This window comes from Apus apus, chromosome 3 (genome assembly GCF_020740795.1).
Source record: "Apus apus isolate bApuApu2 chromosome 3, bApuApu2.pri.cur, whole genome shotgun sequence".
NCBI lineage: Eukaryota > Metazoa > Chordata > Aves > Apodiformes > Apodidae > Apus > Apus apus.
The window spans coordinates 84,524,493-84,550,750 of NC_067284.1; the positions used below are offsets into that span (position 1 = coordinate 84,524,493).

Here is a 26,258-nt window from a genome sequence, read left to right on the forward strand (position 1 = left end):
CTGAAAAAATCTCTTCTCCTATGTATTTCAACAGAATAGTTTTACATACTTTAAAATCAGTTCTTAAGATTATAACGTGAAGTTCATAATGACACTACAAAATTATGTATAGGCATTATTTGGACATTCGAGGTTTTTTGAGCTCAAAAAAAAAGAAAAAGGTACTTTGCTTAAAAGCTTCTCTTCTTCTTGCATTCCTGGCATTCTTTATATAATGTTATCTTCAGCTGTCACTGTTCTTGCTGATCAGGCATTTCTAATAGATCACAGCTGATATTTAGTCTCACCAGACATCTCTCAGATGGTAAAATTTGTTTGAAAAAAGTGAGCGAAAAAACCCAACCTCTTTGCTAGCAGAGATGATAATGTTTTCTTTACTGTTTTCTCTTTATTAGGCTATATCTAACTATTATTAATCATATGATTAGGAAGAATAAGACTGGGTGAACTACTTCATAGTTCAAATAGTACGAAGTACATTCAGTGCAATTAAAAGATGCCATATGTACAGACAAATGTAGACAACTCCATTAGCTGAATGCTGAGGGCAATTGTAAGCATCAGCAGCTACCAGTCACTGCAGTCCTATAAAATGGGCAGTATTCTTGATAGGATTCTTCACAGCCATACTGTCTAAAATACAGTAACAAGATATATTTTGTAATATCATAAAACATTCATGCATGTTTTCAGCTTTTCTCATAAGAAGTCTTACACATGTAATTTGCTTCTCTCTAAAAATTATGCATATAATGATGCAAAGGCTCTATCTTACAACTGAAGATATTATTCAACTGATACCAGTGTCTGCATTTACATCCATATACACTATTCACATTCAAACATCATGTATAACCTTGGCTATAACCATAAAGCAAACAGTAAATATCTATAAATATAAAGAGATGTTACACTCCAGTTATTTACCCCAATCCACGAATCATAAGTTTCTCTTCCTCCTTCCCCATTCTGACGCTAAGCAAGGAACGGATTTGACCAAGGGATGCTAGAAGATTGATTGTGTCTTCCACAGACACACTATTTATGGTGTAGGTCTTTGGTAGGGCTCGAACCAAGCCACCAATACCATCATACTGGCGATGCAGCAATACAAACATGGCCCTCACTAACTCCGGGTCTTCTATCACTGACTCCTGGGCCCAGCGTACCATTGTGTCTGAAATCAGCTGCTGAAGAGTAGCTGTGAAGAAAATAAATAAATCACTAAATTACCATTAATTGCTTTTCTCTCTATTGGTAGTCCCTCAGAATCCACTATGCAACATAAATAAGAATTAAATCAATTATCAAGAAGCACCTTCTCAGTATTTCTTAACAGACTATCAAAGGAAAATAAAATCATACACAAGAAGCAGAAAATTCTCAAAACCAAAAGGCTATATTTAAAATACAGAAAATAAATTTGATAAGATAAACAATTATAAAAACATATAAGATGATCACAAAGTCATTAGGTTTATTTCTACATATTGCATCCCACCTCCCTGTGGGTCTGACTGTTTTCCTGCTTGCAATGAAGGACCCAGGCAGCCTAGCCATCACAATACTGAGTTGTGTGATGCTTATTTGATCTGATCTGAAGAGGTGTATGGAATTAGTTTAATTTCATACTGTATTTCTACTAACATGAGAGAGTAAATTAGGTTTGTGGTGGTTTCATCTTACTACAAGAAAAAAAAAATTAGGGAACCGTAGGATTCATCACCACATTCTGCACAGACCTAGCCTAACACTAATAACTGGCAGCTTAGAAGCCATTGCATTGTAAGTACCCTGGGGAAATCTTCTCATCCTATAACTTTGGGCAGTTATGTTAAGTAACCAAGGTAAAAGTCCAGCCTCCCTAGGAACTCTGTATAGTAGATGAGGGAAACCGAGGTTTTTTTTCAAAGTAAGAACATCTAAACTGTGTGCCCAGAAACTCAGTCCTGCTGGCAGGGTAGTAGCATACAAAATTAGGACATTTGAAAGTGTCACCCACTATAATAAAGGTAAAAATATAAAAACAGAACCAGCATTGATGACTAAAAAAATAAATAAAATGCCATAATCCGTTGGCACCAAGTGCAGAACTTTCATGCAACTGGCAATGATTCTTACCAAGATGGAAAGGCAGAAAGTGTCAGAAAAATGCCAAAACAATCACAGGCAGCAAACCTTGAATTTTAGGTCAGATGAGGAGGCTTTTCTGAAGAACAGCTTTGAAAATTATGGTCTAACTGCATAGTCTTCTTTAACTTGGTAATCTCCATGCAAATACTGATTTAAGGCTGCTGCTACTGCTTTTATGAGCAAGTTATCATAATCAGGAAGTCTGCACTAATTCTACAGAAAGTAAGGCACATTCTGGAAAAAGGATCAAGGGTGAAAATGCCAGTACTACGCTGCATTACATCCCATTGGAAAACAAATCTGCCTATCATAAAAATTCCATCTGAGCTTATTTTAAGTTAGAGCTACAGATTTTAAGGTGCACAAACATTTCACTAAAAATCCACCTTGTTTTGGCTAAAAATATATTAAGAACTTCTCTCCTCCTTCTTTTTCCATTTGGAATTAGAATACAATAAACTGATTTAATTTTGCTTACAGGATGTCTTAGCATCATCATCAACTGGTTTCTCAGCTTGCTTCTTCTTGAGATACGTAACTTTTTCCATAAGGTACAGGAGGCGCCCCCTAATGGTTAAATCACTGTTTCCATCCGAAGTTCCATCTTCATCTAGTTCAATTCCTGAAATAAAAAAGAAATACTAAATAGCAAAAGAATAAAATTAAATAAGTTAGAGACATGTTTTGTATCTTATATGTACAATAATAATAAATTGAACTATGTTGTTCTGCTCTGTTAAAACTACATAAGTTTGATATGAAAAGTGCTTAACAAGCAGTTTGGAGCAAGTACAAAACAGGTGTGTGTGCAAGGCAGGAAACTGCAGATAAGGATCATGTAATCTTATTAAATTATTGTGCATTTTGTTGTTATTACATACAAAATATATAGTCAGTACTTTTCTGTGGTCAACTTCCCCAGTATACATGTTTCCATGCTAACGCTGATGTCTGTGTTTTGGACACATGTAGCTCAGGACCATAAATACAGTCTCTACTGACACAGTATGGTTGAACTGATACTATTAAAACTAGGAGATTTTTAGATAAACCACACCACAGAAGTGAAAGAACTAAATTTACAATAAATATACTTTCTAGTGACCAGTCAGAAGAAAGTGGCCACCTTCACAATACAGTGGCTGCTTTACAATATTCCAATAACAAGCTATGAAAATGTAAAAAAAACATGCATGCAAGGCTTTACAGTACAGCTGAGGTTGGAATGAGCCTTTAGAGATTGTCTAGTCCATCCTCCTTGCTCAAAGCAGGTTGAACTACAGCAGGTTGCTCAGGACTATGTCCGGTCAAGTTTTGGCACTGCCTAAGCAGGAGACTCCACAACTTCTCTTGAGTTCCATCACCCATACAGTAAAAAACAAAACAAAACTGTAGCATTTCCTGTATTTCAATTTGTGCCCATTGTCAATAGGCACCATGAGGAAACTCTGGCTCAGCCTTTACTCCTCCTGCCCAACGGGTGTTGATAGGCACTGCTACAATCTCCCCATGAGCTTTCCCCTCAACTGAAACAAAACTAGCCCTCTCAGACTCTTTTCATACAAAAGGTGCTCCAAGGATTTAATCATCTTTGATGGCCCCTACCTGGACTCACTCCAGCGTGTCCATGTCTCTCATGTACTTGGCAGCACAGCTGTTGGCTTTCTATGTTACAAGAGCTCAGTGCTTCTCATGGTCACCTTGTTACCCACCAAGATCACCAGGTCCTTTCTGCAATTTTCTGCAATTTCTGCTATTTTCCAGCTACTTTCCAGTTTTGTGGTCCCTAACCTGTCCCTGCTGCATGGCATTATTCCTCCCCAGGTACAGGTTTTTGCATTTCCAATTGCTGAACTTCATGGGATTCCCATTAGCTCACTTCTCTCATGTTTTTAACTTCATCCATTCATGCATATATTGCAAAGGAATTTAAAATACTGACCTATGCCTACTACTCACACTAAAATAAGCTCAAAGTAAAAAGGTCATTCAACTATTTTATCTGTTTCCTATGTAAAATCTAAAGTTAAGGGTTTTGTGGAGAATTCCTTAGCAGTCTTGAATTTTATAGGATGCTTCTTCATGACATTATATAATTCTTCTCAATTTATTTCATCTGTCTTTAATTGTCTGATTTTTTGCATTAAGTACAGTTACATTTCCATTAAAAGTTATTAAAAGAGAGTAACTGACACTAAACTAAAAAAGGAGTATCAGTAACTTTGTATTTTACACTAAATCATATTTAAAATGGTTTGGATGCCAGTTTCTTCAACCAAACTAATTAACAGTAAAGATTTATCAATTAGAACACAGAGATGCTCTAAGATTACTCAAATGAAATGTCTGGGTTTCCACAGTTGTGCTGTTCCCTGAGGTCTGGTTGTATTTTCTGATTAATAAACTGTCAATACAATTGTCTCAACCATGTCACAAGACGTGAATCCCCATACGGTGGCTACTTAAATAACCACACATAGGAATCAAGATGTGTAATTGTTTTGTCTCTTTTGCAATAGCCATATTTTTAATACATAGAGTAATTAATTCTAAAGCCACAGAATTAATTTTCTACTTGTAGTTCATGCAAATTGCTATTTTCCCATACAGAAAAGAAAAATTATTACAAAAACTAGACCAAGTAATTTGAACAGAGGAGAACAATCATAAAAGACCGAAGATTAATGAAAAAAATCAAAGAGAAAGATAATGTCTCTTCTCCTTTCAAATGTAATATCTAAATTCTTTATTTCATCTTTGTTTTCTGTCAACTGACAGTTTACTTTGAATACTTTGAATTTTCCTTTTTTATATATATATTTTTTCATTTAAAATAAAAATAATTCATTTAAAGTGCTATAATTAACCTTCATCAGGTTTGAAGATTATACCTTTTGGAGGGAGCATAAAACACACTCAAGGTGGGAAGGTCAACAGGGTGGAGGAAGAGGCTAACAGGATACTTGAAACTGATCAAGGACAAATGCAAAGTTTTGCAACTTGGACCTCATGTGGCATAGACTGGTTAAAAAAACATCTTTGCAAAAAGAACTTTGGGGGTCCTGTTGGGGAGCAAGAGATACACTAGTTAGCAGTGCACTCTACCAGTAAGGAGAGTTAAAAATATCCTGTATTAGCAGAAACATATTCACTTGCTCAAGGCAAGTGATTTTTCCTCAGTACTCATCACTCATGACATGACATCTGGAATACTACATCCAGTTTTGGATTATCCAATACAAAACTAACATTGAAAAGCTGGAAGATCTAACTATGGCCCAACAAGATGATTGGTAGCTGAACCTCTTGTCCAGTAAGGAGAGCATGAAGGAACTGAGTTTGTCAACCTGCAGAACAGAAGTTTTGTGGTGGACTTAAAAGCAGTTCACCAAAATCTGCAAGGAAGTTAGAAGAAAAATGCAGCCATGCTCTTTTCTGAGGTGAAAAAGATACAATCGGCAAACTAGAATGGGCAGAGTTCCAAACTGGCATAAGGGGGAAAAAAAAAAAAAAAAAAAAAAAAAAAGAAAAAAAAAAAAAGAACTTATTTATTTATACTAAAATGGAAAAATTAAAATCACAGACATTTAACTGCTTCTTTTGATTGTCTATTTTAATAAACAATAAACTTCTATATCTTCATTCATATCTAAGAATCAGCCACTAATATTATGTTATATTGTATTTAATGTACTCATAGTCAACTTGATACAGCAAAGATGACTTGCACCAACTTATGCAAGGGAGTGCAAAGCAGAGGGAACAGAGCACAGGAATCCTTTGAATAATAAGTGAGCTATAGTGTTATCCAATACGTTAAGTCGAAAGAAATTCCTACTTGTATGAATTAAAACAACTTCTCTTCTGTCATGAAGCAAGTAGCTTTATTTGACAGTATTCATAATTTATGTGTAACCTATAGGCTACTTAGTTGGTGTTTCTTATGTAAAATTATTTAGAAAAAATGCTTCTAAGGCAAATAACATTAAAAATATAAAAATATTCAGTAACAAGACTTACCACAGTGTGTCATTAAGTCTTCATGGAAATCCAAGAGTTGATCCCGAATTTCTTCAGGGCAAGGACAATCATTTTTATCATCTTTAAAGTTCAGCAGCATGTTAATCTTAAAGAATACAGAGGAACAACAAATTATACTGATCTCCAAAATGAAAAACTTTGAAACCAAACCAAACTCTCCACACACAGAGCACAACAAAAAAAAAAATTGTCCATTGTAAGCTGTACCTGCTCCTGAGGTGGGGATCGAAATTCTTTTGTTTTCCTAGCTGTCAGGGCAGCAGACATGTTCAAAGCCTGCATCACTTCATTGTACCGGAAGCGCTGATTCTCTTGAAGCTTGGCCACAAAGTCATCTGAAAATGCTACAATGGCTTCTATTCGGTGTCGTACTTGGCAGTCACACAGGTACTGAAGCAGATGACACATCTGAGAAAACAGTATGATACGAGAAAGAAGAGCTGGTAAGCTAAGAAATATCTTCTGTATATTATACTAATAAGAATGAATTCCTTACAGCAGCTATCAAATAAAGTGACTGAAATCTTTAATAATGTCATTTACAACATGTGAAGTAATCCTACACCAGGAATATCTGGCATCTGCAAGAGACTGATGTGCCTCAGACATTTAAAATGTAAGATTTTTATTTATGTTATAAAAGAATGGATTTGCTCCTTGCTTCTAGCGAACTTATTTTCTTCATTAAAATTAATTCTCCGTTAATGTCATTGAGATAGTAACTCTATTTAATGAAACAACATTTGTTTGATCTAGGCTGAACCAGTTCCTATGATGAGGAAGATACAATAACTTGTTTCATGCAAGGAAATTACTTCTCTATTTAATTAGCATCAAAATGCTACATTCTTGAAAGAGAAATTACCAAGTGAAGAAAAAAAGATCTGTGAAGAAATGGGAACAACCACTGTCACAGTAATATTGTTACCTGTAACTTAACAGGTTCTGGAAGTTTCATCTGAAGGAGTCCTTCCTTTGGCACTTGCTCCCCTCTGGTTTCTTCTGCTCCTTCTTCTGATTTGAGCTCATCTGAGCTCAGCTCCTTCTCTGAGAAATCAATTTCATCCTCCTGACTCATTGCTTCTTTGAAAACACGGGGCTCAATCAACCGCAAGATGTGTTTCAGATCCCCATTGTGGAAGATTCCCATAATTAGGAGGGTATAAAAAAGCTTGATAAGAGGGACAAACAGAAATTCTGTAGAACCTCCAACTGGATCTCTGACATGGAGACTGCCCTCCTGAACAGCTTCAGTCAGCATCTCTATGGTTTTGGCCTTTAAAACCTCCAGAGGGAATTCAGGACTGAACTGAAAGCATTCACTGCTAATGCTTACAAAACTCGGAGAAGAGAACTGCATTCTTGGCCTTAATGAAGTGCTCAGTCCTATCCCAGGAAGGCCATGTTTTTTGTTTTCATCAGGAAATAAAGTAATACTCTTTGTCTCATCTGTCATTGGAACTATAAATTCATTATTCATCATTAACCTGGCAGTTGCATAGGTATTGAGGTGGATGTCGATAAGTAAATCATAGTATCCTGCACGTAATAATCCTGGCATGTATTTATTTTCAATAGCATATAGGAGCTGAGATTCATCCACATGGCTACACATAGCATGGGCCACTCGGTTGTTGCCTAAAGCACAAACAGCTGAATATAACCGGAGGGTATGGTAGTGAAATTTCAGTAATTCTTCTTGTTCTGTCAGCTCCAAAATATCAATAGTTCTGCAGAGAAAAAAACAATACAGTAAATTCCGTATCAGTGCAAAAGCTTACTTCAGTGAGGAAACACAAAATTCTCCTTAAGGATAGCATCAGCACAAGATCAGTTCCAGGGACAGGCTTTGTCCGCATTTCAACTCTGATGTGAGAAACACTGCCAACCTAAGAATCAAGAACTAAGAACAAAGTTCAACCAGGAACTTACTCAAGTCACTCCCAAAGTACAACTTAAATTACTTCTAGTGGGGGAAGATCAAAATTATTTACTTAACACAGAAAACTTCTTCATACTACAAATAAAAATGTGGATAACCAAGAAAGGTTTTGAAACTAGCATAGAATCATATCACTTACTGGTTTTAGAACTGGGGTTCAACATGGCAACAAACTAACCAGCTCATTTGCAGAGGATTAGGGGGCAGGGTTGTGTGTTTAAAATTCTTATCTCATTTTTAAGTTATTTTATTTTGTTTTGGCACTGGCAAAATGCTGACAAATTTGGGAAACAAGGAAATCACAAAGTTAAATTTCTTCAATTGTTCAAGTTAAAGAAACAGAATCATTCAATTGGTCACAAACCTTAAAAAATCTCTGCAAAAACAGATATTCGCCTGTTTTATGGATTAGCACTAATCATTTATAAACAGGGTTCCTTGCATTTTCATTCAAAATCTTTATATATTATTAAATTATTTGAAGAGAAACTCACAGAGGTTGGAAACAAAACAAAAGGAGGCTGATTTTAAAACAATTAGAAGTAAGATTAATTTCTACTATTAGCTAAATCACAACACACTGCCTTTATTTACATGTGTAATAAATACAGATAAGATCTTGGGCTTTTTCTATAGAAATTTTATTACATGTCTAGCTTCATAATCCCAACCTAGCTCTGATATACTTCAACACACAAACACCAACCTGTTTTCTTCAGGAATATGAAGGGCCATGAACTGCAAAGGATTCAGGCACTGTATCATCCAGCCTTGACGTTCACTGATACGAGAAACATCAACCTTCAGGAAGTGGTTTGGCACTCTACTCCAAAGAACATGAGTCAGGAACTGGACATGGAGACGTGGAGGACATTGAGAGACTGGGTTTTTGTGTTCACTTTTGAATAATCCAGCAGATAATGGCATTACATTCTGAAAAATTCCAACGGAAGAGACAATCAGTTCCATCATCTTTACCAAACAATGAATATATTTTCCAAGAAATATATTCAAATATAGTACAGTATAGTACAATGCAACAAGAAATTGACATTTTCAGTAGTTTGTAAAACCAGCTGGGTACTGTTGGCAGATTAGCAGCAAGAGAGCATTGTCCATAACATTTTTAATTTTTTTTTTAATTGCTAAATTTGAAACAGAAACTTGAATGTAACGTGTGGCCACTTCCTTGGACCAGAGGTCTGAACTCCACTTTTCTGCTTTCTTAGATAACCACGTATCCAAAGCAAGGATGCAAATTTTAGTTCCATTTTCTTGATTATACCATTTAAATGTACTTGAAAACTATTTTAAAACCCTAAGCCTATTCACAGAGAAACCAGTCATCCATGCTCTGTAGAATAAGAAATTTGTCTTACTGACCCCAGTGATTTTGTTTCACCATAAAGGATGAGGTTCAGAAAATTCAATAGGACTTTCAAATACCCTCTGCCAATTCTAATCACTTACAACCCTTATCATACAATAGAGTGTATTTAAATACATTAAGTATTTTAAAATACGTTAAGGGTAAAAATGACAACACTGCAAGATCTTGGTATAATAAAAATGTGTCCAATACAGATTGCAGTCAGAAATGGCGAAACAAAAATAAATTATGTGATATGAAATATTAGTACTAAGCCTACACAAAACCAAGCATTATTTACCTTTATTCTTCCCAATTCAAACTGGAAAATATTGGGGCTTGTAGCTTGAGCAAATACAGCAGGAAATAACTTTGTACTCGGTTCAACCTAAATCAAGATGCACAGATATATAACCATTGCAAATGGCAAAACAATGTTGTGTATTAAAAAAACCCAAACATCTAATATATCTATTGACAAGCAACACATGCAAACCTTTGAATAAAACCCGAGAAAATCCAAATAGGAGGGAAAAAATGCTGTCATAACAGCAATAAATACTTTTGCTTCCAATCTTGTACAACAGTTTCTAACAAGATGCAGTCTGAGGATTCAGTTTCCCCTCTTCCCACTGGAAGACATCAAAAAATACTCACCTGATAGTATGTGCCCAGTTCCTTGCCATTAGCTGTGAAGGTCAGGAGGCCACTGGCAGCATCAATTAAGCAACCAATTTCCAGACCATTATTATTACGTCCTTGTCCAGGGCTCATGCTCTCTCCTGCGCACACCATATAGCAGTTGCTGCGTTTTATACTGAATGTCAAAAGACAAGTTTATTTATGGATGGTGTGTAAACTTTATGTAGTGGACTAAGAACAACTTTGTATGGCTGCAACCAACAGTGCTTTGTGGCAGAAAACAGCAGATCCCACCATAGGCAATGCCAAAATTCAATTAAATCTAGACTTTATTAATTGAAAAAAGAAAAACTGAGGATGACAAAATGTGAAGAAGCCCAAATATTTTGAAAAAATCCAGGGAACAAAACTTACTTTGCAACTTCATGTTTTAAATCATTTAATATTAAGCACAACACAGTTTCTGGTATGGATCATACCAGAAGTATGAAGCTGAAGTGTTGAGAGGAGTTGCTGTTGTACTGATTTTGGTCTGCTCAAAACCAAAAAGTTCCAAAAATACTACGAGGTATTTTGCTTTACTTTGTGCCAACTCAGAAGTCAATATTTACAGCAATACAGTCTGAAACTACATAGAAAAACTGTGCTATTTGACTTTTCAGTGCCTACGATTAGATGGTTATTCAACAGTTTTGTCATGAACAAGAGGAGAGAACAAGTATAGTTACACTTTTTCCTATTACTTTTTCTTTTTTACATAAACCAAATGACACTAAATGGGGTGGATTTACAGTTTATAAATGTTTAGTTGCTTATATGGATATAAAACAAGTATCTTTTTAAAGAATACTGTAACCAACCTCTCATGAACCTTCCCTTTTTCATCTCCCAGTGTAACTGTGACAGTACGCACTCTGTCCAAGTCAAAGCTTGTGTCATACTGGTGAAAGTCAGATGTAATCCAGCCCACCCAGACATTAGCAGGTTCTTGACCAGGAAATATTCTCACTGAGTAATAGTACTGTCAAATAAAAAAAAAAAAAAAAAAAAAAGTCATTAAATGTTAGTATTTGAATTCCTATGTTTCAATTTGATTCAGACTTAATTTGTTGCCCTAAAATCTGAAAATGTCACATCTTCAAAATAAGTGTAGTATAGAAGTTTTCAAACAGTCCTGAACATAAGTTTAATATACTATTTCCTATTTATTCCATTATTCTAGAACTATTCATTCTTTCTCTTTTCTGTTTGGTGTTATCTACAGTAGTTTCAAAAATTAATTCAATTAGTTTATGGCTTTCCATTGGAAATTTTTTTAGTCTGACAAGTTAAAACAAAGTTAACACAGTGGTCTCCACTTCAGTAGTACAGGACTGCAACAAACATTTAAATTAAAAAAACTGTCTGAAAATTACACTGTTTCTCAAACTCTTACAAGCAAAAACATGTAATTATTTAAAAAAATAAATAAAATCAAGCAGCTAAAATATCAATCCTATGTTACAATACCGTGGAAGTTTGCATCAAATAATCATAGTCATCCCTATCATCTGCCAGCACATCCTCAGTAAGCCGTGCAGAGTGACTTGTGCTATAATCTGGCTTTGTCCTCCTGAGCATAAATCTGTAATAAATTAATAATAAAAAATCTATATGAAAAGCTCAATATATCCATATATATACAAAAAGTAGTTTTACATTCATACATTATCCCTAAATGCACATTTATTATGTAAGCCCTAAATACATAATATTTATTACATTATTAATAATTAACACTAGCTAGTTTAATACTTCTATATAAATTAAACTAAAACGAATACTTCACAAAAGGGTTTCATTTTTAAAAGCACTTAAATGAATTCTGAGCTTGAACCATATATTTCAAAGTTACTTGGAAACTAAATTCACATAAAAAATTATCAGGCTGTTAAAGATCTATGTCATGTGGGAAAAATGTGGAACCTTAAATGACCTTCATGCATTTAAAAAGACCACCCATAAGCCCTGATTTATTGTGAAATTGAAATATTTAACAAACTAGGTTTGATAAAGGGGCGCAGAAAAGAAAAGGAAAGCTGCAGTAATACTGTCTGGTTAATAGCCCAGTGTTTGTACCTCTACGGCATCATCAAGCTAGGTGTTCTGCTTCTGATTCCGTAGTAAAAATTAGGGAGAAGGGAAGTGTCAAGTAGAGAATATTCTTCTGAATATTTATTTAATTGAGTGCAATAAGAAGCTAATATACATTTCTAGATAAAGACTAACTCTCTCAGCTTTTTGGAAGTAATGTGAAAAAATGTTCATTGTCACTTTCAAGACCTCCCAGTTCTGTCTATTCAAGAACCCGGAGAAAGAAAATAAAAAGAAAAAAGGGCAAGCCAAATTTGCTACTGACCTTTGTTTAAGACGTGAAGGCTTTTCTTGAACATAATCTTTATGGTTGTTTAACTCTGGTTTTGTGGCATCTTTTTCTCTTTCTGTTCGGTCAGGAACTAGATGACCATGAGCAGTTTTCATTAGAACCTCAAAATCAGAATCAGCATCATAATCCTCCAAGTCATTCTTTGGGGCAAAAAGACCAGTGCCTGGTAACCCTCCTGTAGCTGATCTGGAGAACACCTCCGCACATTCAATGGGCATGCTTAATCGAAAAAACATGACATCCGTTTTACTGTTCTGTGAACCAAAGGACTTCTGTGTGACCTTCAGGCAGGGGCAGCTGTCTATGGTGCCATCAATTCTCATCACCTATCAAATGCAAAGATGCAGTTGTTTTGAATCTGATGCTTTTTCTCCCTTGTAAATATTCAACTTATATTCCTAGAACTAGCATCCACAAATTGCAAAACTTGCACCAGCATGCTGTCAACAGTCAAACATATTCTAATCACATGCTGTCATTTAAAGGGGAAACACATTAAGGAGTGGAGGGTATTGTTGTTCCACTGTTAAATTAAAAAAACATTCACAAAGAAATGACCTTTCTCTTCATATCTCTTTGCAACATAAATCCAAGACTGTCCAGAACAAAACAAACCAACTAAAATAAATCATACATGTAGATATGCAACAACACAAATTATTTCTTTAATACTACTTTGTGATACACATCAGCTGAAAAAGAGTTCATGTTTCATCAGTTTCAGAAGGATTTAATGGTAGTCTTATGACATGAATTCAGTTCCATCAAGATGCACGACTGGTTGGGATCTAAGCATTGACACAATGGACTAATAAATATTTATTACAATAAAACTCAATTAGTTATGGAAAAATTGTTTCATAAAGTGTGTGCACCAGATCACACAGTATCAGTTACGTAGAAATGTACAATTTCTGAAAGTAATTTATAAGCAGTTCTGATTGCACAAGGACCTCTTAATGAGGACATGTTGTAGAATTTGTCTCTGGGAACCTCATGTTTATACACATAACAGATTTCACAGATATAAAGGAATACTATCAACCAAATAATTACATTATTTGCAACTCGCCTGAATGTGAGAAATGTTTAATAGCTACAAGGTTCATCCAGAATTGGGTCAACATATCACATTAAAAATCTTGCAAAAGAAGTGCAGAAGTACAAACATAATTCAAAGATATTCATGGAAGAAGTATCTAGAAACATTTTAATAGGATGACAGACCTCAATGTGTTCATGATTTTGTGGCACTGGAAGAAACTGAGGGAGCCTTTTACTCAGCCAAATGGTGATGTCTCTGTTTGTATTAACAGCAAAGGGTTCATACCCTTCCTGTAAGCCACAGATAGTGAAATATTTTAGAGTGCTGACATCTTTTCCAAAGTTCATTCTTCCCACTTGAGATGGGCCAAGGCTGCACACAGGTAGAAATCCTTAAAACAAGATAAAAGAACACATGGGTTGTACATTACAAGCATCAGAGAACTGCTCTCTTCCATAACCCAACTACAAATTAAAAAACAAAACAAAACAAAAAACCCACCGAAAAAAACCCCAAAAAACTCCTGTATAAATACAGTAATCGACAGTATTTCATCTCTTGAATGTCACCAAGTACAGTATCTCAAATATCATTCTAGGGAAAAAGCTCTCTTATGGTCATAGGTCTTTTCATACAACACTCAATTTATTTCACAGAAATCTAAGGGTACTTCAAGCCTGACAATCCACTCTTGGTTAATCTCTCTGCTAAGCTGGAGAGTGTCGCCAATTTTACTCCAAGACCTATTATTTTTTATATTCCTCCTAAAATTCCATTAGTCATGGTATTTTCAGAGAAACTAAAGAATGACTTTGAAAGTAATATACTTCTTGTCCATGCAGCTATATTAGCAAAAAAAATTGTACCAAGTGCTTGCTATAGATTAAAAACAATAATAATGTCCAACCACTCTGTAGCTCTGGACAATAAAAACAGACATATGACACTGGACATTCATGAAACATAGGGCAATTTGGTTTGGGGCTGGGATTTCTGGCTTTACTTTTGAATCAGTTTCATATTTGTATGCAGCTGCTCTCTCACTGTTTCAATAGAGCAGGGAATTCACTTGTGACTACTTTGTACTTTTTTTAAAAAGTTTGTTATTGTTGTTTTTTTCCTCAGGTTTAGCCACACAATCTAAAAACCTATGAAAATGTCTTATTTCCTTTCCTCCTTTCCATCCTGATTTTGAATTTTCACAGGTACAAAACACTTTGTAATTTAATTTGACCTAGCCATTAACACAGTGTTTTCTACCAATAATAAACGTGAAGGTCTCTTTAATCATTCTGGTTCCAGTGAAAGTACCGGGTATCAAAGGACATAAGGATTAAATACAGCTAGTTCCTCACCTTTCTTTAGGCTGCCCAAATAAAAATAAGAGCAGAGTATTTGTTCCTGATATGTTCTTTAGAGAAAAAAGCAAACTCCAAAGCACTGTCTACAGGAGTGACTGCTCACCAGATAAAAGATCAGCCTTCAGTACCACCTTTTGAAGATTTTACTACAGATACACAAGATTAGCTATCGTATGTATGTGTATTAGGCACGATAAAGTTAAGGACATACACTATTAACTGTAAATTCAAGTCCAGATTTTTATCTTCATATGAAGGCTCTTATATCACAAGACAACAACTGAAATAGATTTAGACAACATGATTTATGTCCATTCTGCTAGTGCAAATAAAATGACAGACAATGAGAGTATTTTCCAGCATTAAATGAAACAAAATTGTATTATGCAAAACATAGCTAGGAAAGTTATATTTGCATATATAGATATACACTGTGATAAAGCCCAGCAGTTCTAGTAGGGAGCATTTACTAGGCTCCCTGATGCATGAAAGGAATCCGTAAGCTTTTGCAAAAGTTTTTAAGGAGAGCCTAAAATGAAATTATTTTTTCAATAACCTTACAAATCTCAGCTCATCACTCAAGAACAATAACAGCCTTCTATGAACATCAAGTTGTTTGAGAATGGGTTTTCACAGAAACAGATGTGGCAGCATGAATCATTACAGTAATAAGCAAAAAATAACTAAGACTTGCTATAAAACACATACATATATGCAGCCTAAAGCATGAACTTTGTCTGTTTGAATCACTTCATTTAATTTCCAATTATTATACATGTAAATGATCTTCAGTTGTTTCTGTGATGTGTGGTACCCACATTAAGAATCGTAGAATCATAGAATCACAAAGATTGGAAAAGACCTTCTAGATCATCAAGTTCAATCATTAGCCCTACACCCCTGTGACCACTAAACCATCTTCCAAAGCACCACGTCTACCTGCTTTTTTAACACCTTCAGGGATGGTGCCTCCACCACCTCCCTGGGCAGCCTTTTCCAATGCCTCACCACTCTTTCAGTGAATAAATTTTTCCTAATATCCAATCTGAATCTCTCCTGGCACACCTTAACCCCATTTCCTCTTGTCCTATCACTAGTCACCAGGGAGAAGGGGCCAACTCCCACCTCACCACAACCTCCTTTCAGGTAGTTGTAGAGAGCAATGAGGACTCCCCTGAGCCTCCTCTTCTCCAGGCTGGACAGCCCCAGCTCCCTCAGCCTCTCCTCATAAGACCTGTTCTCCAGACCCCTAATCAGCCTAGTTGCCCTTCTCTGCACCCTCTCCAGCACCTCAATGCCCTTCTTATATTGCAGTGCCCAAAACTGCACATAGTGCTTGAGGTGCAGCCTCACCAAGGCTGAGCATAGGGGCAGGATCACCTACTTGGCCCTGCTAGTCACACTATTCCTGACCCAGGCCATGTGGGTACACTGCTGGCTCATGTTCAGTTCTTCTGAAGAGTTTTGTTTTCTAGATCTCAAAAAAGCTTTAACAGATCTGAAAACGGCCAACATGAATGAAGCTACTTTCTTCTCAGCAAGAAAAGCTGATAAACTCTATTTATGAAGACTGAGATGTATATACATGACATGAAACATAACTAAACATTAATATTTAAAATATTTATAATATTTACCCTTCCTAAATAGAATGTACATAAACTGTTTATTTTTCTACTTACGCATTCTCCTGTGGGTTCAGAAGAAAAAGCTCACAGATTCATTCTTAGACATGAACGAAATATTTTACACACACACAAATTAAATGTAAATGAGGGTTTGCAAGATTCCCTAAACGAAAACATAGAAATGCAGAACAAATTTCCTACACAGGTAAAAACCCTTATTGATGTTTTTACACAATCTAGTATTTTCCATCAGCCCTGTAACTGTAGCCAATATGGAATCAAGATGACAATCTCTCTCACCAATACTAAATTCACTGATGCCAGTATAGTACTGTACATGTAGCTAACTCTAGCAATAATCATAATTATTCAGTAACTGTTGCTCTGTATGAATGAATATAAATATCAGTTCTGGCCCTAATAATGGAAGCACTACTTCTGTCTCCAGTGAAATTCTGCACTGATTTCCCAATGGTATAGTTGTCATTAAGGTGTTTCAGGGCACTTCCATATCCAGCAAAGATACGGCATCTCATTTTATAGGGAGTGCTGTGCTGGTAAGACATTTACGTTTCACTATAAAATAAAAATAAACTTTCAGTACCCTTCTCTAAATGGGTATACAGCCATTTTAGATGTGATATTTCATAGATCCTGTTTATCCCTTGCATGTGGGCGGCTACAGGAAGAGATTACTACCCTCCTGACCCTATTTGTCAAACACTCACAACTAACAGTTCATGCTCATACATATCATAAGTCAACAAAACAAAATTCGGTTTGCGCAGTGTACTTGTTCATACCTATAGTGTGAAATTTCTTTTACACAAATGCACAACAATATGGAATGACATTTAACAATTTTATTACTGGGATGGTATCTCACAAGCAAATGAGTTTGCCATAATCTCAAGGAGCTCCTCTTGTTGGTAGTACCACCTAAGACTCAGCACATGAGCCTTATCAGTAAGCTGGCTTCCCTTTTCACTGTTTCTAAGTTAATTAAAACTACAGGATTGATTTATAGTCAGGCTGCATCTTTCAAAACAGCACACAGGTCTCTGACCTCTGAAATAATTTTTCTAAAGTGAAAGGTCTCTTTCTGCAGCAGCATATGGCATGCACACAATTTACTGATAGAAGTGACCTTAAGTAAGAACCATTAACAAAACTAAACTAAAGCCAGCCTACAAAAAAGTGAAAGCTCTATAGAAGTCATATTTAATATGGGTATTTCACAGGTGTTCGTATACACGAATATACATATAGATGCCCTGCTCCCCCCATAAATCGTATATGAAATTCTCATAATATTTACAAATATTGGTCTGGAGTTAATACATCTGAGATCAATCAGCACATTCTTCTGAAAACAGAGTAGGAGATCTTATTTCAAAGGCAAGCTCCAAACATGACACTAAAGGAACTTAACATGAATCACATAGATATTGTGAAAAATCTGAGCGGCTTGACACTGACATTCCATCTTTGAGCTGGTTATCAAGGCCTTTGGGCTCCATGTCAAACCCAGAACTACTTTAGCAGTTTTAGACTGAACAATGATCTGTTCAAATAGGAACCTACAGCTAGAAACAAGGACCATGGAAACTACACCATTCTGATTTCCTCTGCTTTGAAATAGAAATAGGTGTCAAATAGGCTACCCTCAGAATTTCAGAAAATTCCAGTTTCTCTCAGAATCCCTCACCCCTCAATGGGATTATACTGCCTAATAACTTCCAAACTGTTATAATTTAATGACACCAGCATGATTTCATGCCTATATCACTAACTGTAAGTAAATGAATGCATCCATTTCCCTCATCAAGTTATCATGGTATCCAAGGAAATATGAAGGCAGTTAAATAACTGGCATGAGTCTAGCAAATTGGTGGCAATTATCCCATTTTAAATGACATAAAATTATTTCTCATTCCTATGGTATGGCAAAAGAATGGAAAACAAAAATAAAATGTATTTTCCCAAAGCACTCCTGAAAGTAAAGTATTCTGAAAGTCAGATGAAAGTAAAGTGGTTAAAATTCAAGCAGGGAACTGCCTTATTAATAGGTATAAGATTTGTATTTCCCCTGGGAATAGAGATCAGTTATTCAAAAAGATCCTTTGCACCATCTACTGTTCAAAAAATTTAACTTAAGCTCTCAGAGATGATTTAACAGATGTGTAATACATAGGACAGAATGCATATAATTACAATGAATGAAAGGGAAAGAGTAAAGCTTATTTTTTTTTTTTTTTTACATTACCTATGGTATTTTAATTTCTTACCCTTTTATGTACCTATTCACACACAAATATGTAATTACATGGATAAACAAAAATCCTTTTGTGGTATAGGATCAATCTGGCACCTGACACAACCTCACAATCTTTGCCATCTTTTGCAATCCCATAAACTGAGGCTTCATGGTGAACTAAAACCTGCTTGGAGGCTCTGAAAGATGTACCAAGAGTACCACAACAGCTTCATACCAGCTGCCTTTATCCAGGATCAGGTGTCATTTCTTCTTCCAGAGCTAAAACAAAACCTTAAAGCTGGTTTAAACTCCTTACCATATGTTCTCACTAATTTGACAGAAACGTGGTAGCATTTCAGTACTCGATGTAGATAAAATTGGCTGTCCCTGACCATGGCAGGGGGGTTGGACTGGAAAAAAGCAACTAAAAACAAGAAGCATGGCACATTAAAGGGAAGCTGGAGCAAAAACTGGGCAGCAACCACAAATTAACAGCACAATGTATGACAGTACTTACCATCACCAACTTCAAAGTCCTTGAATGCAAGTTCTGAACCTGAGTCATCAAGCAGGATTTCACCATTTAAGGTGAACATCATAGTATGCTCATTCATGTCAACCATACATCCAACAACATCTCCTGCCAACCAAGAGCGGCCAAAATGCTCATTACCTTGATGCCACCGCTGAGCCTGCAAAGGATTTACAAGAATTTCAAATAGTGACAATGTATGTGTTCTCTCACTTAGTGGTACAAGTAATAATTAGCCCCTACAATTAAGACAACACTGAAATTAACATTTTCACAGCATACAATTCCAAAACAATGCCTGTGAGTACTCAAGGTTGACTTTGAAAATGGAAATCCAACAATTAACTTCTTGCAAGCACCCCTTACATCAGTATTCTAAAACATTGCTAAGCAAGCTGACAGGGAAAAGTGCTATTTCAACATTTTAGTGACAAGTAAGACCATTGCTTATTATTCTGCAGAAACTCCATGAAAGACTTGTAAGGAAAATAAGATGCTATCAATTAAAATGATAAATAGTTGCTTCACAAACTTTCTTTAAGCAATTGCTTTTATTTAATCTAAGTAGGCTATAAATTCGTTGCCTCCAAACCAACTGTATTGTTTCATTAAGTATTACTCTAAAACTGTTGAGTACAATTGTCTGAGGATGGGACAATCACTCTGAGCTTCTGATAGATTCAAGAGTAGCTGAGGGCATGACTAATGATTCGTATGACTGACCCTCAAGTCAAAGACTGGAAAGGCTTTTGATGGGGTCTTAGATTGGACATCAAATAAATTAACATCTATTAGGAACTATTTTAACATGCATAATACAAAGCAGTGTTAAAATCAAATAGGTTCCCTTTGTATCCATCCTGAAAATCCTACAAAAATGATCGCGTGTATCCTGAAGGTCAAAAGCTTCATATCGTATATATTGTAACAGTGACAAAGGAAATTAATTCCAACATCAGATACAAGAAACATTTTTATGTGAGTCATCAGTCACCTTAATAAATATTATGGTTGGAATAGTGGTTGCACTTCATATTGAATTTTTTTTAAAATAAATAATATTTAATCTATTCTTATGAAAATCAGCAACATATATATTTTTTTTTGTTTTCCTATATATTTTTACTACTAGATTTCAATCTGTCATTGTCTCATGTTTGAAACAATTGAGTTAAGTTTGAGGGAAAATTACTGGTTCCAAACTGCAAGGATTTCCATTAAAACCTAGGTATGATCTTTGTAACTTTTACATTCTTATGAAAGAATAGTATCAAAGTTTTCCTCAAACACTTACTCCTAATAATCTTAAGCATAATTATTCCCTAATGGTACTTATTATAAAGTGATCAACAGAGTAAAAAATTAAATAAATTATTCATCACTAATTACAGCTCTGCCAGTATTTTAAATTTGAGTAAGTTACTTAGATTTTCAATACTTTTTATATACACTGTGCAAATACTGTGAAGCTGTGGGAGAAAACAAAACAAACAAACAAAACAAACAAATCCCAAACAAATAAAAAACAAAGCAACAAAAAAAAATCACCTCTAACCCTGCAGGTGACACTAATCCTCCTCACTTCAGCTAGAGCCTCAAAGGAGAGACAAATAATTTCATAAAACACATAGGAAAAATGAGAAGGCAATTAAATTGAGGCAATGACACATTGACTAAGACACAAAATTAGAAGTTTTACAATCACTTATGTAATTATGAACAAACATACACAAACCTTAAAACCATCAAAAACAAAAGCTTCTTCATCTGAGCCAAGTTCCTGATCTGGCAGACAACCTGGCCTTGTCCAGCCAACTCTCATGTCTCCTGCAGTAACCGCCTCAAACTCAAAGTACCACTTCCCAGCCTTCACTGCGTAAGTCTTCTCTGTGCGGAAGATCCTGAATTTTTCCATTATTCCATTGCACACATCCAGTCTCATTGCTGTAAGATTTTAAAGTTTAAAAGAAGTCAAGAAAAAAAACACAGTGCAGAAATTACTGTATTCAACTACTGATAAAGTGAAGGCAGTGAAAACAATAGGCAAAGGAAGACCTTTGAGCATAGTCAAGCAAAGAGGAAAGTGCCCTCCAGAACGGCCTATGGGAGAACATTTGTGGAATGTCTAAGCAAAGATTTTTAAAGGAAGAAAAAGTATGCTGGCACATGTACTGCTTTGAGACCCATAATAAATCTATATTCTCTGTTCTTCTTGACAAGTATCAAACTTGGAGTTTTGGACTTGGTTCTCTAAGCTCTGATCCAACTCCATCTATCCATCTCAGTTATGTTGTTGATTATCCCGCTCCGTTGCTCCCATTGCCACTCTTCCTGTGTTATCCTACAGTCCATTCTAGATCAATCTGTTTCAACTGAACCGTGCTTTTGTTTCTGTCACTGCCCAAAACACAGACTTGGACTCACCTATTCCTCCAATTTTCTTCCTTCCCTCACTGCACTGAACATACTGTCTTGAAAAAATGCCTTTATTGATTCACCTATAGCTATGTGGCATCCTGTTACTACCTGTGGAAAATGTTCTCAAAACTTGCCTAACAACATTTACGCATTAATATTACTTGAATACTACTACTCATGAGCTTACCAGGCCTTGGAAATGGCCACTCTTAACATCATTTCAACACTTTTATCCTACCTTCTTTCTGCTTTCCTTCAGTATTTTATACCAGTATATGGTGAGTTTTCTCTCACTGAGCTACCTTTCACTACTCTAAACATTTTCTTTATGTAGTATTTCTGCTAAAACAGCTTCAAGTACAACCTTGTATGGTGAGAAGATACAAACTTTCCTCACTGTTTCTTTCTTACTGCACAGTCCTACAGTCTGTTTTGTACACTTCTTTCCAAGACCTTACAATTCAAACCATAAGGTAGCTTGAAATAACAAAAATTACACTGTAAAAAGATTTATATTATTTCACAAAGCACAAGAAATAATGCTGAATCAAATCTTTGATCCTTCTTCCTAAGTTTTCTCAGTCACTCTATTCTCTGATATTTCATATAGTTTTCTTCCCATTAATCAAATCACATGACTCAGGGATCAATCTGAATTTTTTTCTCAGATTAGGAAAAAGAATGCCTAGGGCATTACGAATTCTTTTTCACAAATTAGCAAGGCAGCCTTGGAAAATACAGTTTTCCAGTCTGATCACTGTAATTCCTTCTCTTCTTGATTTTGTTACAAGCCCAAATGTGTTTGCCTCTATCTCTCTATTTGTTACCCATGTCTGTTTTCTCAGCCATATGAAGTTTCACATTTCCGATAATATCTTGAATAGCCTATAAAGTCACTTCCCTCAGATTTTACTATCACTTCTCATGCCACCAAATGCCTGACTTCAGATAGATTATGCTCATTAAGTTTCCTGCAAGCAACTCTGAATGCTCCGCCACATAATTCTTTATCAGTAAAATTTTATCTTTGATGGTCTACAAAACTAACGACTTAAACCACCACCACAAAGCATGGGAACTGAGAACTAGTAGTCTTCTTCGATTCTAAGTAACCTAGTGCTTTCTAGATTCTAAGTAACCCCAAAAATACAGCTGCTTTTGGAAACTAGTAAATAATAATAATGGCAATAATAATAAAGTATAAACAATGACACTTAAGAGTTTAGTAAAACAATGTTTAAAATAAAATTAATGAATGGAGATGCAGAACACCACTAGAGGGCTCTAAATCATTTAATAACAGTATAGATTTTGGCTGATGAAAGGGGAAGCCTATGTTTCATGCATCTCAAAAACTTGAGCCTCAAAGACTAATCTAAATCCCCCAAAGGACGATAAAAAATCTTTTGCTGAATGCAATTCCAGTCTTAGTTTAATAAAGACCAGTTTGTGGGACACAGTTCTGCAGGTCCTTTCCTCCGGAAATTTTGCAACAGGATTATTGACATATTTCAGATGGCAATGATTGCAATTGTGAAATTGCAGTCCTGCTAACTCTAAATCCTACTAAACTATTGCTTAGTAGGATCTAGAGAAGACTGTGGAAAATGAGCTTGCTCTCTCTCTCTCTCTCTCCCACTACATCACTAGACAGCCCCCTCATCTTTGCAAGACGCAAAAGCCTCCTGTACCAGCCAACCCACCCTCTCAGAACTAAGCAGCAGTCATGCTTGCTCTCTCTATGCAGCATCTCCTTTCCACAGTAGGCTTGAAGTCTCCAGACCAGGCATAGACAGTGAGATGCCAGCATTTTTAAGAAATGAGTAAAAATTTACTTATGGTCTATTCAGCTTCAAAGACCTGAGAAAGTCCAGTAAGCTTAAACTTTCTAACAATCCATCTGATTCTAGACTTGCAGTTTGATGTTCACAAAAATTCAGTCTGTAGACATTTGACTTTGAAAATTTCATCTTGCAGTATTAAGTGTTTAAATACAAGACTGTACATGAACTGTAGAATTCTTCATTATTTTGAGCCAAAATTTTAGGAATATAAAAGTCACCTCTACTGAGTTCACATTATTGTCTTCTTCTTAGCAACGTTGCTATTCTGTCTTGAAATAACAAATACGGTATTAATTTAGAAGTTTTCAGTTAAAAACTTCATTTTAGACTGGGAAACTTCAGGGTTTTCTGCACATATTTAAAATGTGGCCACATATTTTATTCCCTGGCATAAGACAACATATTGAAAAACATGATAAACATGTTTTCCTGGTTTTCTTTATTCTAGGGTTGTGTCTTGTAGAACTAATAATCCTGATTTAAAGTGCTTAACCTTTAATTTTTATTAATCTAAACTATTACATCTGCACAATGAGCAGAGAAAGGAAGTGTATGCATACAGAAAAATTGTATCCATGATTTAAAATGTAAAAATATTTCCTTTTGTAATTCTTCTTTCCAGGCCAGAGGACAAGGAAAGGAAACAATAAGGAAAGTAAGATCAAAAGGAAATACAAACAACAGGAGATGGAGAAAATAATCTTAGCTTCGGAGACTTCATACCTGTTCAGATTGTTTTATTGGACCAACAAATGTATTAGCGGAGTGGAATATTCTGATGTTTGTTTGGGTTTTTTTTTTGAGATAGAAGAACAAAACAACAAAAATCATTACCATGATCTTGATCAGGAGCTTCCAGGTTGTAACCATAGCCTAGAAGGGTGCGGACTGCTTCCCGAAGACTGTCTTTGTTTGACTTCTTCGTCCGATCATCCAAAAGAGCATAAGGTACAAGGCGAGGATTTCGTCGATTTTTCACATCCTGCGTAAGTATGAAAAATCAATTCAATTTCAGAAAATGTGCTTAAAGAAAAAACTGTGCTATAGCAGTAGTATAAAAATGACTGTGTGTACCAACTGAAATCATGGAACTGCAAATACAGCAGGGATTCAAAGAAGCTGTAATAGTCCAGATCAGTGACAACACTGTATTTCATAAATAAGCAAGGAATACATAAATAAAACTAAGTGGATTTTACCTGCTTTTATTTTCCATCCAATTTACTTTATAAGATAAAAATGTGAACAATGAGAACTGGGACAACGGCAGAGTTTGACTGAAAAGCCAAATGAATTAAATTTTTATACTTTTTATGAAGCATCTACTGTAACAAGAAGCTAGTAGACAACTCAGAGCTCAGAGACATTGCTGTACCACAAATACATAGGATTTTTTAATTATAGCAGTAAACAAGATATATTAATACCCCAAAGAATAAACAAGATATAAGTAGAAGGACATGGGGCAATGGATGCAAGCTAGAGCACAGGAATTTTCATCTTAACATGAGGAACAACTTGTTTACTGTAAAGGTTACAGAGCATTGAAACAGGCTCCCCAAAGAGGTTGTGGAGTCTCCTTCTCTGGAGACTTTCAAGACCCATCTGGATGCATTTGTGTGATCTGTCCTAGATTCTGTGGTAATCCTGCGCTGGCAGGGGGGTTGGACTCAATGACCTCCAGAGGCCCCTTCAAACCCTAACATTCTGTGATTCTGTAATAAACAGTTATTAATAAATACATTAAATACTAATTAATAACTAAAAAAAATAGAAAATAAAACTATGACTTAGTATTCAAATGCTTAAAACATGTATTTTTCCAAAAGAAAAGTTCTCGTAATGAGCTTAATATGCAGAATTTTTGCAATAGGCAATTTATTGTAACCTTTCTTCTAACTTAAATTAATGTATTGGTAAGGTTTAATCCTTGTATTTTAAGTTCATTAACACAAAATTGATTAGGTTTTCCTTTAGTTCAACATTATTTTATTTGAAAGCATTGTTGACAACTGGTTTATTTATATAGCTAACATAATCTTTAGCCACTAATAGGACCGTTTTCTTGTCTAGATTTTCTTTTCATATCCTGTCCGCACTTTTTGGCAGTGAGAGAAACAATACAAAGAATTGTCCATGTTCTTCCTAATATCTGATTTTAAAAGAAATATTACATTAAAAACTGGACATATAAAGGCTTTTATGAATGGTCAGACTTATTAAGAAGGGCAAAATGAGCCTGGCTTTTTTTAGAAAACTGCCTATGGTGAAAGTATCTTACTTCTCTTATAGCAGTAAGTTCTACTTGTAAGCTGTATGTGGTGTTCATTGTACCTTTGAAGGCAGAAAAGAAATGGCACATCCATTTTGACAAATACTTGAAAGCATCTTTCGTTGTCTTTTAAAAGCTTAGATACAAGACTATCTGATGTCTGCCTTATCGTGGTAAGTACGAAAGTGCAGTTATTAAGTAGATCTTGATGAATTCTGGTCCTACCAGTGATCCTTCTAGGAGAAGAAATATTATAGGACAAGAATTACCTATATGCTAAAAGGGCTAACAGAAATATAAAGATATTGCATTGCTGGGGAAACAAATTACTATGCCATATCAGCTCTAG

The 26,258-nt window shown here is 35.4% G+C and overlaps 1 protein-coding gene across 1 annotated transcript in view; it reads right to left on the minus strand.

Moving 5' to 3' along the window:
• Nucleotides 1–26,258, minus strand: part of RYR2 (ryanodine receptor 2) — a 375,829-nt gene that overhangs the window by 122,564 nt on the left and 227,007 nt on the right. Inside the window, exons 28-42 of the mRNA XM_051615046.1 lie at nt 24,472–24,619; nt 21,111–21,319; nt 19,361–19,535; nt 13,780–13,988; nt 12,526–12,878; nt 11,637–11,751; nt 10,988–11,148; nt 10,143–10,302; nt 9,787–9,873; nt 8,823–9,049; nt 7,103–7,904; nt 6,382–6,582; nt 6,154–6,259; nt 2,612–2,755; nt 928–1,201 (exon numbers count right to left, since the gene is read on the minus strand). Coding sequence (XP_051471006.1) covers nt 928–1,201; nt 2,612–2,755; nt 6,154–6,259; nt 6,382–6,582; nt 7,103–7,904; nt 8,823–9,049; nt 9,787–9,873; nt 10,143–10,302; nt 10,988–11,148; nt 11,637–11,751; nt 12,526–12,878; nt 13,780–13,988; nt 19,361–19,535; nt 21,111–21,319; nt 24,472–24,619 — 3,371 coding nt within the window. The remainder of the gene's footprint in view (nt 1–927; nt 1,202–2,611; nt 2,756–6,153; nt 6,260–6,381; nt 6,583–7,102; nt 7,905–8,822; nt 9,050–9,786; nt 9,874–10,142; nt 10,303–10,987; nt 11,149–11,636; nt 11,752–12,525; nt 12,879–13,779; nt 13,989–19,360; nt 19,536–21,110; nt 21,320–24,471; nt 24,620–26,258) is intronic.